Source organism: Onychomys torridus, chromosome 5 (assembly GCF_903995425.1).
Source record: "Onychomys torridus chromosome 5, mOncTor1.1, whole genome shotgun sequence".
Taxonomy (NCBI): Eukaryota; Metazoa; Chordata; class Mammalia; order Rodentia; family Cricetidae; genus Onychomys; species Onychomys torridus.
The window spans coordinates 116,376,532-116,391,130 of NC_050447.1; the positions used below are offsets into that span (position 1 = coordinate 116,376,532).

Sequence of the window (14,599 nt, forward strand, 5' to 3'; positions counted from 1 at the left end):
CTGGGTTTCCCCACATCAGATGAAGTGAGGGGGTACAGAATGTGTCAGGTGATCAGGAAACAAACAACCAAACAAAAAACGACTTACTGAGACGAGCTCAGGCTGTATAGATGGATACATGCCAGATGGCTGTATGAATATGACCAAGTAAAAGAGTCTTCTTGCAAATAAGGGAGAACCTGGATGTCACGGGAAATCCAACAAGATAGAAGACCCAGACCTGACCCCAGGACTGAGTCAGGGAGTCCAAGGAAAGAAGCCAGAGACTCACCTGACCAGCTTCCAGTTGTGTAGGTCAGGCCTACTAGACTGGGAACTCCCCCAGAAATGTCTAGTGTAGGAAGAGAAGGGAGACTGTAGTGACAGGCTTGTGGGCAGGTTCTCTGAAAGTTGAGGGGTGGGGGCAAGAAGCCCTGTGAACCCCAAACGCCAAATGGTAGACCGTGAGTGGTAAGGGGCCACAAGACCCAGGACAGGGTTACAGGAGAGGGTGAAATGCTAGCCTTTGTATCTTTGCAGGCTTGGGGAATTTGAAAATAGGGAAAACAAGAAAGGAGGGGCACAAGAGATGGCGCTTACTGAAAGCACGGTGGGAGACATGGAACATTTTCCACAAATGCCAACAGCTTGATAGCTTTGGACAGGCAGTTCCATAAACTTCCGGCAGAAACTCCCCCATCATTCCTTCTCATCGCCATCCTCCTCCTCCTCATACAAGCTGTTCTCGGAGCACAGATTAAGGCCTGTCATCTTGAAGGAGCTCTTATTCTACACTTCTCATGTGGCATTTGCTTATCTTTATAGCCTTTCATATCTTGAATAGCCCTCTCTGGCCTTTCATCTGCTTTCTCCCTTCCATCTATTTTTACCCTGGCCATGCTACTATCACCTTGCTATTGCCCTCTGTTCCCTTTGCTGTCCTGTTATTGCTCTCTCTCTCTCCCTCCCCCTGCCTCTCTCTCTCTCTCTCACACACACACACACACTCACAGCCTCTTCCATGATCTGAGTAGCGTTTCTCTTCACAGCTGGATTCCTACACAGCTGTTGTTTCAGGCTAGTTCTGTCTCCTGCTTTGTACCAGCTTAGCACACAGAAGAGCCACCTCAGCTGTTGGCAAACTTGTCCCAGATGGAACCCAAGAACACAGTGGGTCTTACTGTCTTCCCAAGAGTGACCTAGATAATAGATCTGCTTGATCCTTTCTGAAGTCATCTGAAGGGGATCTGAAGGGATTAACCCTTTCTCCAGAGGGTAGAGCCATACTCTAACCTAACTTGATTGAGATCCTTTCATTCTAAGATCAGTGCTTGGGGGTGTTTTTGACTGAGCCTGGACTTTGTATACAAGCTCTGCCCATCATCTGATCCACACAGGGTCATCTTGGGGTTCCTTCTTCTTAGGGCAGTGATGGTCAATAAGTAATGGGTCAAGACAATGGCATAAACAGATTATGATTTTATGACTGAGTCTCATTGATGACCAAGAAATCAATTCATCTATACCAGCTTGTTGAACTGTAAATTGGCACCTCATGGGGTCACATAACTGAATATGCTAGTCACCAAAACATTATTAGCAACAGGCTTTTGAATGTGCTGTCACCAAAACTTAATTCAAAACCAAATCCAAAGGGTTTTTGGCAGTATCTTGTAACTTTACTGCCTTGATTCTGAGCATACATGGCACTTTGCACAGAACATGCTGTCATCATGCTACATGCCACCAAGGAATGCTGTCCGAAACCCTCAGCTTGGAGTCAACAGCTGCCTGGTATTGGGAACGGCAGTGTTTTTACTGTGCAAACATTGCTGCTCTTACAGAATCACAGTGCTTTAGTTACAGAAAAAGCGAGTGTTAATGTCTCCTGCCATCACTGTTCAGCAGGTATATATCAAAGTAGTGTATCTTTGGATTGGATTGTAATAGAATTCTTGATTGTAAAAACCACAGTTTGAGTTGCTGACTAGAGTTTGGTTAAGGCATCGTGAAATGTGGGCTGGACATCACAGACTGTCTTGTTGCTTTTCCTTAAGCAGTAAGTCTAACGGCTACTTGCATAACCTTGATGTTGTATTTAATATTTTAAAACATTTGGTGCACGTGTGTGTGTGTGCGTGTATGTGTGTGTGTGTGTGTGTGTGTGTGTGTACATGCACACAGATTATGTACCAGTGTGCATGTGGAAGTCAGAGGACAACCCTTGAAAGTTGGTTCTCTCCTTCTCCCGTTCACCTGATCCCTAAGGGATCAAATTCAGGTCGCCGGGCTTAGCAGTAAGCAACTTTACCCATGGAGTCATCTTGCCCACCCTCGTGTTTGGTGTAAGTAACCCAGGGTGGTTTATTTAAAGTATATAGGAGGATAGTGCAGGTTCTGTGAAACACCATGCCATTTTACATGGGTGTCTGAGCACCCATGGCCTTGGGCACATGTAGGGATGCTGGACCACATCCCCCTTGGATACTGAGGACAACTCTAATTGCCCTAGAAAACCTCCCTTGAAGTCATTTCATCTTCTATTTTCATGGATAGCTGAAGGGAAAAAGTGTGACCTGATCCAAGGCAATCCAAATCTGTAAGTAATTAGGAGATAAAGGTGCTTCTGTAATTAGCACAACATTTTAGAGGAAGTCTAGGAACCAGGTTAGATTCCGTGGAGTTTATTTTGCAGACCTGTGGTTGGGCCTCAGTCTTGTCACAAAGGCAGTCATAGCTCAAGTCAGCCCTCAGGAATTTACCCAACAGATGCAGCCTGGGAGAGAAGAGGCTAAAGGAAGCCTGGACTTGAATGAGCAGACAAAGGCATTTGAAGGGCTTCAACTGGCACCAGCTTTCTCAGAACAGTTTTTGGTTCCAGCGAGCTGCCAAGCAGGGTTTGTGACTGGGCACCAACTCTGTAGAAAGATGAATCCGTTTCATCTCCTCTAGATTCTCAAACAGCTTTTCAGCAGAGGCTGGGCCCAAGTCTGGGGAGACCCAAGCAAAGGGACCCGTTCTGCTCAGGCAAGAATAAGGCAGACAGGACTCAGTAAGTGGGACCTTACTGCTTAGTGTTTTTCCCATTTTAACACAGATTTTTACACACTTTGTATACATATAATTTACCATAAAATATGGCAGTACTGCATTTTTTTGGTTTTTTTTTTTTTTCTTTTGAGCTGAGGATCGAACCCAGGGCCCTGAGCTTGCTAGGCAAGCACTCTACCACTGAGCTAAATCCCCAACCCCAGTACTGCATTTTTTAAGGGAAACAACTAGACTCATCATACTGAAGTACAATATTACAAAAAAAAATAATAAATAGGTTAATCACAGTACTTGAGAGGCAGAGGCAGGTAGGTTCAAGGCAAGCCTGGTCTACACAGTGAGTTTTAGGACAGCTAGGACTATGTAGAGAGACCCTGCCTCAAAAAAAGTAGGAGGGGAAACTAGACAGTGGATCCATTTGTGGGGGTGGGATGGGGTTGACAGATAGACACGAGAGGACACACCAAGTTCCCATTTGACCTGTGAGGAACCTGGATGGTGTGCTGGGAAACTGTGGCCATGCATAGGGCAGTAGTCAAGAGCCTGGAAGCAGACCTAACCTAGACTGATTTAGCAAGAGGCAGGACAGACGGAGTGTTCCTAATCCAGGCTTGGTCCCAGTGCACTTCAGATTCTCGAGGGTGCTTCACTTGTGGGCTTCAGGGGTTTTTTGGTTGATGTTTGAGGATTTTGGAATATCTGAATACTGGTTGAACATCCCTAATCTGAAAATCCAAGTCAAAATGCTGCAAAGTTCATGTTGGCACTCAAAAGATTTCAAAGCATGTTGGCTTTCAGATTTTTCAGGTTGGGAATACTAAACCTATATGATTCTGGTTTATGAAGCAAGAAATGATCCCAATTTGAGAGCAGTCAGCATCACACAGAAAGCCCACAACCTGTGAAAGAATAATTAGCCCCTAGTCTGAAAATGTTTATAAGTGCTTAGGTTTGTGATTTGCATTGAGTGTTGGTCCCTGGGACAGCGCGCTGGGAGAAGTGGAGAGGCTGGGGTCCTGTCCCAGCAAGCTCCCCCATTTGGGAGGTGATTCTTAGACTTTTCTCCATTGCCTTGATTAGAACTGATGAGGTTCACTAAAGAATCCTGAGATGTGGTAATGTCCTGGGGTACCCTACTCGTGTGTGTGTGTGTGTGTGTGTGTGTGTGTGTGTGTGTGTGTGTGTATGCATAAATGTGCTGTTAAAGAAAGATGTTATGAGGGGAGGGGATGGATGTGTGTTGGTATCTGTGAATAAGGAGGTTTTGAATTTTGTGGTGCTAATTATCTTTTTGAACTGTTCGAGTAAAGGGGAGGTGCAGACCAGAAGAAATGATTGTGCATTTTCTGTTAAGACACTGAGGGAAGGCCAAGCCAACCATGAGAGGCAAATTTCCATGTCATGCTAATTTCCAATTAAGTTGAGCTTAGTCCAAAATGGCTGCTCTCAAATGGTACTAAAACACAAGGCAGACAAAGATGCTCTTAAGAACACTTCGCAGGAAGTGCCTTTTTGTTGGTATGGGGTTGTTTTGAAACAGGCTCTCATGTAGCCCAAGCTGGCCTCCAATTTAACTCTGTGACTGAGGATGGAGTCAAACTCTTGATTCTCCTGTCTCTCTACTTCCGGAATACCAGGATTATAGGCATGTGCCACTGAAAACGGCTTTATGATATTGAAATAGAAAATTCTGAAATCTGTTTCTCTGATGTGAAGTTGTGCTTTTATCTTCTTCTCTGGTCTAGTCTCTGCCACACACTCACACGTGCATGTTGCTACACATACATACTTAAGTAGGTTCTATTTCAACATTTTCAAAATAATGATTTGAAGCAGATTGTTCCAGTACCTATTCAATGATTCCTGCCTTTTTAGCTTCAGGGATGCTGACAGCCTCACCTCAAAGCCCCCTCCCTCAAGCGTACCCCCTCCCTGCTTCAGTGCCCACACACTGAGCAATTCCCAAATCAAGAGCATCTGGGGTTAGAAAAACACAACCAGGCTGGAATCACCTCTTCTCTGAAGACTTTATTTGCCCCTTCCGTCCTTTCCCCACCAATGTTCATCCCATCAAAGCCACTCAACAGCCGGAAGCAGTGCCAGAGCAGCCCAGACAGCTGGCTGAGCATGCCTGCCCTGGCCCAGAGCATCATCACACAGGCACTGTGGGTACCATCGACTCAGCCTGGAACTGCAGAGGGAGGGAGGGCCACCTCCCATTCCCTAGCGGTTTGCCTGGAAAACACTAAGTGCATTTGCTCTCCTTTCTCTTTAAATACCTTTTAAAATTATTTTTTGTTTGTTTGTTTAAGAATAGAAAACAAAAAGTAAAACCTTCTATAATTTATAAGCTATCTTTTGCTATCTACATTATATATAAAATATAGACTCTGTTTTACTTTATAACACACATCTTTCCCTTTGATAAATAACTTTAAAATATCTAGTGTACATGCCTTGACTTTTATATATAAGTTTGGTTTTATACATATACATACATATATACTCACATCTGTAAAACAATAAATATACACTTGACAATGACAGCCAAACCAATGCAATTTTGGTTTTAAAAAAGGAAATAAAAACAAATGACATACTATAAAAGCACCAGGCAGCAAACAAAGCCATAATTGCTAGAAAGTTCTTCCTCCCCTAAACAAGGGCAGAATAAAGGGGCAGGGCAAGTCACAGGCTTTTGCTTCTTTGCCTGGGATGTCACTCAGCACTACAAATAAGCCACTGCATTTCTTAGAAGCTATGGGGCTCATTGAACAGCCTAGCCCTTATGGTGGCTGCAGGGGACAGCAGAGAGCTGGACAGGGCACAGGAGACAACAGTGATATGGTGACTCCGTGGCCAGGATGACTTCCCTGCTCTACTGACCCAGGCAAGCTTTGCACTAAGCATCAAGCATTTCAACTAGAATGTTCTTTTCCTCACTCTGCTCTCTGCTGGTGTAAACGAGAGGCTGCTGCAGATTTGAGAGGATTCAGTAGTGCAACATGTCAGTAGCCTGGAAGAGAGCCAGAGGCTTCTTTGGCCCTCAAGGGCTCCAGCAAATAAGGACCCTGATGCAGGGAAGAAAAGGCCAGTTGGGTTGGCTACCTTCTCTTACTGATGCAGTCATTCAGATTGCCAGACTCTGAGGAGCCCACGAGCCTCTCACTCTCAAAGAAATACAAGAGGGTGTAACAGCTCTGCAGAGAAGTTCTGGAGGCCCCCACTAAACTCAGAGCATGATCCACCTGCCAGGCACTAACCAGGGTGGGCCAGTGGAACAACACAAGTGCCAGAGAAGAGCCTGGAGCCATACTGCAGACTCCTGGAACATTTCCTTCTTCACTCCCGCCCCCCACTTGTCCAAAGGAAACAAACGGGATGGTCAGACGGGTGCTATTTTCCCCAAGTTCCCCAGTGTTATTATCCTGTTCTGCAAACTCCAGGGCTTTGGTGGACAAAAGAAATCACCAGTGGATGGAGCAAGACTCATAGTGTAGTCAGAGTCAGAATCTGTATCCAGCATCAGGACAACAGGCAATAGCAGAGTGGGCCTCAAGTCCTCCTCAAGGTGAACATTTGACTCTGTCCCCTCACCTCCATAAAGGTGCAAATTAGAGATAACCCTTCTGCCACAGTCACAAGTTTCCTGACTACTTTGAAGACACAATTGAGGCTGGAGGTGTGGCTGAGTGGTAGAGAGCTTGCCTAGCATTCACAAAGCCTTGGGTTCTGTCCCTAACATACACACAGTCTTGTAACATGTTTGTAAAATAAGGGTTTACCTGTCACAGCTTAGTGAATACTGTCCAGTGCGGGTCTGTGTTCTCCTTCTGGCCTATTACCTACCCAGATTGATCACCTGGATGAGCCTTCCTTCCTTGTGTGGTAGGTGAAGTTAGGAAGAAACTGAGAATCAGGGAAATGGGCTTCCCAAACCCGGATCTACCATTAAAGAAGTGGATGACCTTAGGCATTATATTCCTCCCTTGGATATCAAAGGAAGAATCTGAGAGATGCCACTCTGAAGTCCTCTGGTATGCTATTGGGTTGACTTTCTCCTGAGGGCATCCTTAACAAAGCTTATTTCCTGCAGTACCCACTGGAAAAGGAGACCAGATCAGAAACCTAATTTATAACCACAGGTCAAGTTCAATGGCTACAGTCACTGTACAAGATGAAGGAAGAAAGCGTTGGATGGAACAATGAATGGCACAGCTGAAACCTAAGTCCCAAACAAACCCCAAAGCCCCCCTTCCTGTGAAGAGATGTCTTCCTATGTTACACTCAGGCCTCAGCAACAAAATCCAAGGCCATCTATCATAGCCAACAATGCTTAGAAAGTCCCCAGAACTGAGAGTTGCTGAGTCATCTACAATTAAAGCTCAACATAGGAAATCCATCTTAAAAGAAGCCGAGTGACATTTCCATTTGGAAAGGAGAAGAAAAACCAGCTGCTTCTGTTGGCAGCTGTAATTGCCAACCTGCTGGCAGGACATCAAATTTTGCATCTTACTCAACGAGAAGAGTGCTGGGGCTTTCAGTCCTCTCTTCTTGCAGGTGCTCCTTGGGGTGGGAGCACACCCCCTACAGGGCTTCCCGGGGAATGCTTTTCCTGACAGGAACAACGAAAGAACAAATTGTGGCTTGCTCACTCACTGTGTGACTCTGGGAGTGTTACATCTTCATATGTACACAGAGGGAATGAGACAGTACCCAATGCTAATTTTACAGATAATAAGATGATGCATCTACAACACTATGCGTTCGGTGGGTAAGCCAGGGACACTACCTTGAGTGCTGACAGGACTACCAAGGAGACTAAGATGCTTTGAAAGAGCCCCATAATGCAGTGTTTGCCACTGAGGGGAGAAGTCTTAGAGGAACCGCCGGTGACCACAGAGGAGTTCTAGACTCCAAACTTTGCAGATAAACCTGGGCCATTCCCAAACACTTGTGTATACCTATTTTAAAATCTCTGGGAATTTGAACTTTTGTGGAGGCCATATATAAAATAATTTATATATAAAATGATGGGAACAAGAGAGGCCAGGGGAAAATGAATGAAAAGGCCCCAACAGCCTCTGTTCCACCAGGCCTTTAAACCATGTAAAAGAAATCAGAAAGCGGCTGGGTTATTGCCAGAACTTAGATCAAAGCCAGTTTTCAGAATGTTGTCAAAGGCTTGGATTCCGGTCTCACATTGCTGCAGCTGATCAGAAATCTGCACGTGAGATGCTAAAGGCCGAGGGAGCACTGCAGAAGGAAGGCCCCCAGACCATCTGTTGTCGTTTTACATTCGAGGAACTGCCTCCCCTCTCTTTCTACCTCTACCACATGCATTCCAGCAGATACAATTTCAGTACGCTCACTCCTTTCTCATGCTTCTTCCAAAGAACACATTCTTTCTACAGCCCCAACCTCAAATGAAAGTTTTGGGTTTAGACCCGGCATGTTTATCACAGAGATCAGAGGCCTCTAGAGGGAAAACCTCATATATAAGGGAAGTAGAGAAACAAACAAAAAAAATTGAAAAATTGAAATCACAAGAATATCTACTTAGGGAAATGACTTGGAAAAATGAACTCCATGGGGTCGTCTACCATGTCCCTGATTTTATCCTTAATCACAGATTTTCAGGGTAGCTAGAGGGAAAATGGCTTTCCTAAAGAGCAATTTATGAGAGCAGGAACCAACAAAGCCAAAAAAATCTATGATGTGGCCCTGTGCACAGATTGCCAGTTTTGGCCTGATAGCTGTAAACCTGGAACGCTGACCATAAGGGCTGGCAACCATGTTGCACAGGGGCTCCTAGCAAGGCAACACCTGCGCCTTCCTGCTAGAAAATGACCATCATTCCACTGGTGTGTGGGCTCCACTATGACTGTGCTGTGGATTACCAGGTCCCAGGGAGGAGTACTGCCTGGATTCTAAGCTGACTACTAACAGGGACTAGTCTATATCCAGGCTCAAAACTATCATATGCTGGGTGAAGGTTAGCAAAGCCAACCGAGAAAAAGAGAACTCCCTATTTTCAGTCTTGACCTTTCTTTAAGACAAGACTCTAATTTTAAAGACTGTTTTAGTCATATTGGAGGATAGCAAACATTTGCAAAGATGTGTCTATGTGACGATAGGCTTTATCTCTGCCAACATCTAAGACGGTACTTGGCCATCTCTAGCTTTACAAGGAGGGTGAAAAGACAAGGAGAGGAAGTGAAAGATTTTTTTGTTTCCCAACGTGAACCTTCTCCACCTATGTAGACCTCTTTTTGGGGACCTAAAGCCCCATTTTAGAAACACTGAAAATATGTTCTCTGTTTTTTTGTTTTTGTTTTTGTTTTTTTTGTCTTATTACCTATTCAAACGTTTCCAACTATCAGAATCCTGAAAGCCAAGGCCAAAGGTAAGGAAGGGAAAGTGGCTCTTCTGAAGGGAAAGGTGTTCTGTGGAAGTGAAGGGAATGGTTTCCTTTTTAAACCCACAAATGTCTAAAGTCTTTCCTCCTCCATGTCTTTCTTCAGCTTGGCAGTTGGGCTTACAGCAACTCTGGGTCTGGGCTCCTGTTCCCTGCTTTTGGGGAGCTCATACTGCAACACCCAGGCATGCAGCTGTCCTGACCCAGGCAGGCAGCACAGTCAAGCCCAGGCTACCTGCAGCATTCTTAGTGTTGCCTAGAGAGCATGGCAGGACCCCTTGATTGACACTTACACTAGTACCACCCCCCACTGAAGTAGGGCTCTGAAGTGGCTCCGTGCAGTCTGCCTGTCGTCTTGGTCACCTCAGAGGTACAGCTTACCACCTCATTTGCTCTCCATTGCAGAAGCCCACAGTACCAGGTGAACATCAGTGAGCCAGTAAGGTAGGCCCTAATGCTTCCTAGGACCCAAAGTAATCAAGGAAGCTGTGTACTTTGCTACCAAGTACTTTTCCTTCAGATCCTTAAAGTAAAATACACAATGGCTTCCCGGAATTACAACTTTTTCACCAGCCCCACCCACCTCCTCTACCTCCCTACACCGAAACAAAACAAACAAACAACAAAAAAACCAAAAACCCAAAAAATCCTTTGTAGACATTTGATGAAGTGCCCACTCCTGCCAGTGGAGGGCGCTGACAGAGAGCCTAGCTCCCACTGAGCTTGTCATCAGATACACAGCCTTGGCTTGCAAAGAAGGCCAAGATATCTGGATGGATGAGGTAGGGCAGGGGGCAGCCCCTCCTTGCTTCTCACAGTAATGGACTACAAAGGTGCTAGTTAAACCTCCTTCCTGTCATCAGATACCCAGTTAGGAGGGCATGCCCTCCTGAATATGAAGTCGGCTTACCGCCACCTTGGATTTTGGGGCCCTCCACCGAGGATGGGGACCACCTTCTTACGCTGTGCATTCACGCCGCCCTTCCCCCAATCCCCACCTATGGCTACCCTCTCCACAGTGCATTTCCCCCTAACTGGCCCCATGCAGCAGGTCAAGTCCACCAGGTCCCAGGGCTAACAGTAGAGGGACATCCTGCTTCTGCGCATGGCCTCACTGATCAGGTAGGCGGGGCTCAGCTCTGGCTCCTCTGTCATGATGGCAATGTTCTGCCACTCTCCAGTCTGGCTGGATCTCTTGATGGTGTCTACCACGCAGAGAGCATACAGGCAGTCGTCGAAGGTGGCAGCCATGGTAAGAGGCCGGCCGTCCCACGTGCGCCGGTCATCCTGATCCTGGAAGGCCTGGCGCACTGCCTGCATCATCTTCATGGTGCCCCGCAGGTAGGGTGAGGGGATGTCGCTGAACGCCTTCTCGGGCAGCAGGGAATTGCTCACGGATGTAGTGTCCTGCAGCAGCAGCTCCTGCTCTGGGGCGCTATTGCGCTGCCCATAGAGGTCAGTGCCTACTGCCAGAAGCCTTCCTGCGGAGCCCACCACAGTCACGTCCTGCTTGAACTCTCCAGGCACGTTGAAGTTCAGGGTAACGGTGCAACACACTCCACCCTCCAGCACCATCTGGAAGGTGCAGAAGTCATCGCTGGTGATCTGACGGATGCCCTTGATGTGGTCCGTCTGCTTTACAAAGGTCTTGAGCAGCCCGTGGACCTTGACGGCCTTCTGGCCTGTGAGAAAGGTGAGTAGGTCGATGATGTAGGTGCCCACGGAATGCAGGCCGCCACCGCCCATCAGGTCGTCGCAGCTCCAGTTGTACTTCTTGCCCAGCAGACTGCCGCTGTGCACCTGCACCTCGCACACCAGCAGCTCGCCCACATAGCCCTCCTCAATCAACTGCTTCATGCGCACGAAGGCCGGCAGGAAGCGCAGCACGTTGCCCATGATGCTCATGAGCTTGGGGTAGTAGTGGGCGGCTGACATCATGCGGAAGGCGTCCAGCGGCGTGGCTGTACGGTCACAGATGACATTCTTGCCTATGCCTGGGGAGAGCAAGAACAGTAGTAGATCAGTATGCTGTGAAAAGGGATTGTGACCCCAGAGGAGCAGAGCCCTGTGTCCATTTTCACATTCTTTCCTAACATATAAAAGTACCTCATCTTATTGCCTAGTGTGTGCAAGAGCCTGGGTTCAATCACCAGCATCACACACACGAGGACAGCCTACATATTTCAAAATTACTCAATTATTTTTAACATTAAGCTATTGGAATTGATCTAAAGAGGAATGTTTTATATAGCCTGCTTGCATTAAAAAATACACTTAATTTCTAAATACATAAAATGATTTATTTGATGGCTTTACACATGTGTAGAGAATAAGAATTGATTATTTGCAGCTGTAGGCTTTTAATCCCAGCACTTGGGTGGCAGAGTCAGGTAGATCTCCAGGTTTGAAGCCAGCCTGGGCTACAGAGCAAGTACTGGGACATCCAAGGCTACAACAGAGAAACCCTGTCTTGAAAAAACAAAATGTATTTACTTATAAAATGCTTTTGAAACCAGGTGGTGGTGGTGCATGCTTTTAACCCCAGTACTCAGGGAGGCAGAGGCAGGTGGATCTCTGTGAGTTTGAGGTCAGACTGGTCTACAGAGTAAGTTCCAGGACAGCCAGAATTACTCAGAACTACTCAGAAACTCTGTCTCGAAAAACTAAGAGAAAAAAATTAAATATTTACATATTAGTTATACAGTATCTTTTTATGTGCAAAATATATTTCCCTAAAATTATCTCATATGTAAAAGTTATAAGTGTATGTTATATGAAGTTTTAATAAAGCTGTATTATTAAAAATATTCCTTTTGGGGGCACTGGAGAGATGGCTCAGAGGTTAAGAGCACTGACTGCTCTTCCAGAGGTCCTGAGTTCAATTCCCAGCAATCACATGGTGGCTCACAACCATCTGTAATGAGATCTGGCGCCCTCTTCTGGCCTGCAGGCATATATGCTGTATACATAATGAATACATCTTTTAGAGAGAGAAAAACAACTGCATAGAACCAGGGTATGGAAGTTCAGGTCCTAGTCAGCTAAGGCAAATCCCACTGTGAGGAAGTGCTTCCTTTGGAGGTAGCAGAACTGCCACGGGGTTTATGCTATAGCCCAAGCCTGCCCTGGAACCTACAGCAATCTTCCTGCCTCAGCCCGAGTCTAAGATTACAGGCATGAGCCTCCATGCTCAACCAAACGTGTCTTAATGGCACTCAGGAGCTCCGTGGCTGTTCCTTCTCCACCCTCCCCAACCCCAGGATTATATTTGGAGTTCAATTTGCATTCTGTTGGAATGGTTGCAAGTGGTCACTGGCAATGCTTAGTTGAGTATTTTTCTCATGCCATAAAGAGCCCTGTATTCATTACATTTTAGGGGTGGGGAGTACCTGCTTCCTCTTCCATCCCCATCTGTCTCTAGATGGGCTTATTGCTTTTGGCTTATCTGGAGCCAGGCCAAATTAGAATGGGCATCCTACTATGTCAGTAACGGATGTATACTTTACAGGGCACTACACAATGCTTCTCTGAGCCCTTTATGGACTAAATGCTTCTGGGTCTGAAGCAAACAACAGATCAAAGGAAGAGAGAACCACAGAAACTGAGAAAAGAGTTTATTCTGCAGAAGCCAGGAGTCTCAGAGGAAGAAACAACTCTGCTGGACCAGGAGAATCAGCAAGTGGAGTTTAAGCACACAGACTGGTTAACCAGCCAGATAAGATATACGGAGGGGAGCTGCAGAGTCAAAGCATGGCCTGATGTACACAGACCCTCAGATGGAGATGTGGCCACGCTGCAGAAGAGGGAGAGACCCTAGGAGAAGGGACCTGGTGACCCAAGCCCGAAACTCACTTGTCCAGACCACAGGTGTTTGACAAAATCCTTGAACTCTTTGAACAAGCTGAGTTTGTGGAAGCCCCGTAATTATAGATGCCTGAATAGGGAGATGCCAGGACAAAGTAACAGTATGGCATAGGGACCCTCTCAATTTTCCACTGGACAAGCTAGCCACACAGAAGTGATTGGCACAAAGTGGAGAAAAGACACACAACAGATACCCACAATCTTCCACACTCACACCTAGGTACAGCCCTCAGTGACAGCATTAAGCATACAGAGTGCCTGAATCTGCTTGCCAGTTCAATACAGCTGTCCCTTCTGACTGTACATGCACAGTTAGAAGCCTTTTTAACCCCTAGAACCCAGGTAAGGATGGAGGCTCTGGCAGAGGGATGAGGTAATGATGGTTTGCATCACCAGATGCCATGTCCACATCTCACACAGGGCTCTGACAACAGGTTCATGTTGCCAAGGACAGATGCTCATGTAAACAGATTATCCCTACAAGGATGGGTGATAAATATTGCCAACATGTGGCTTGCACCTGTGGAGTATGGACTCTGGCAGATGCTATACCCTAACTCAAACTCCCCCAAATCAAACCATCTCTATTGGACATGGGAATGACACTTTTTAAAATTCTATTCTATGAAAACTATGAAAGAAAAACAATTCCACTTCACCACGTACACCCCAAATGAGCAGTGAGAGGGTAGAGCTTGGCAGCTATGTAGATGAGAAAGGATTCTGATAAGTGCTCTGGAAAACAGAAGATGAATACACACAGAACAATACCCCAACCCCAATTCCATGGATAGATCCTTATGGGTACAGCATCTCTTCCTTTGGGTTATTGATGCATGCTGTGGGTCCCCAAATCCAGTAAGTTCTTCAAGGATATAAACTAGATGTTGTCAGTGTTATGGCCATAGCCAGAGTGTCCTGCACACATCATCACCTGGGCTCCAGCCCTGTGCTTACAGTCTGTGACAGCCATGCTTTGCTGATGGATTTTGGTAACACCTTTGTATACTCTATCCTTGAACATCATAAGCAACTTCTAGTAATCAAAGAAAAAAATCCAAAACACAAACAGTTCCTGCCCCAAAGGAGCTTTGTACATATTATTGATAAAGCAAAAACCTGGGATCTGTGTAGATGGCCAATAATGGGTGAGGAAAGTGCAGTGCAGCCTTCCAACAGAACAGTGAGCCATCACAGGCGATGGCCCCACAAAGACCATTCAGTGACAAGATTACTGTGATGCAGTGGTATACCAACAGGCTGTATTCATCATGTTATGACTTCATC

At 46.1% G+C, this 14,599-nt stretch overlaps 1 protein-coding gene across 1 annotated transcript in view; it reads right to left on the reverse strand.

The window, feature by feature from the left end:
* Positions 1–5,038: 5,038 nt before the first annotated feature.
* Gfod1 (glucose-fructose oxidoreductase domain containing 1) overlaps positions 5,039–14,599 on the reverse strand; it is a 103,617-nt gene continuing 94,056 nt past the window's right edge. The window contains exon 2 of the mRNA XM_036187164.1: positions 5,039–11,442. Within this exon, the coding sequence (XP_036043057.1) occupies positions 10,523–11,442 (920 nt within the window). The 3' untranslated portion in view covers positions 5,039–10,522. The remainder of the gene's footprint in view (positions 11,443–14,599) is intronic.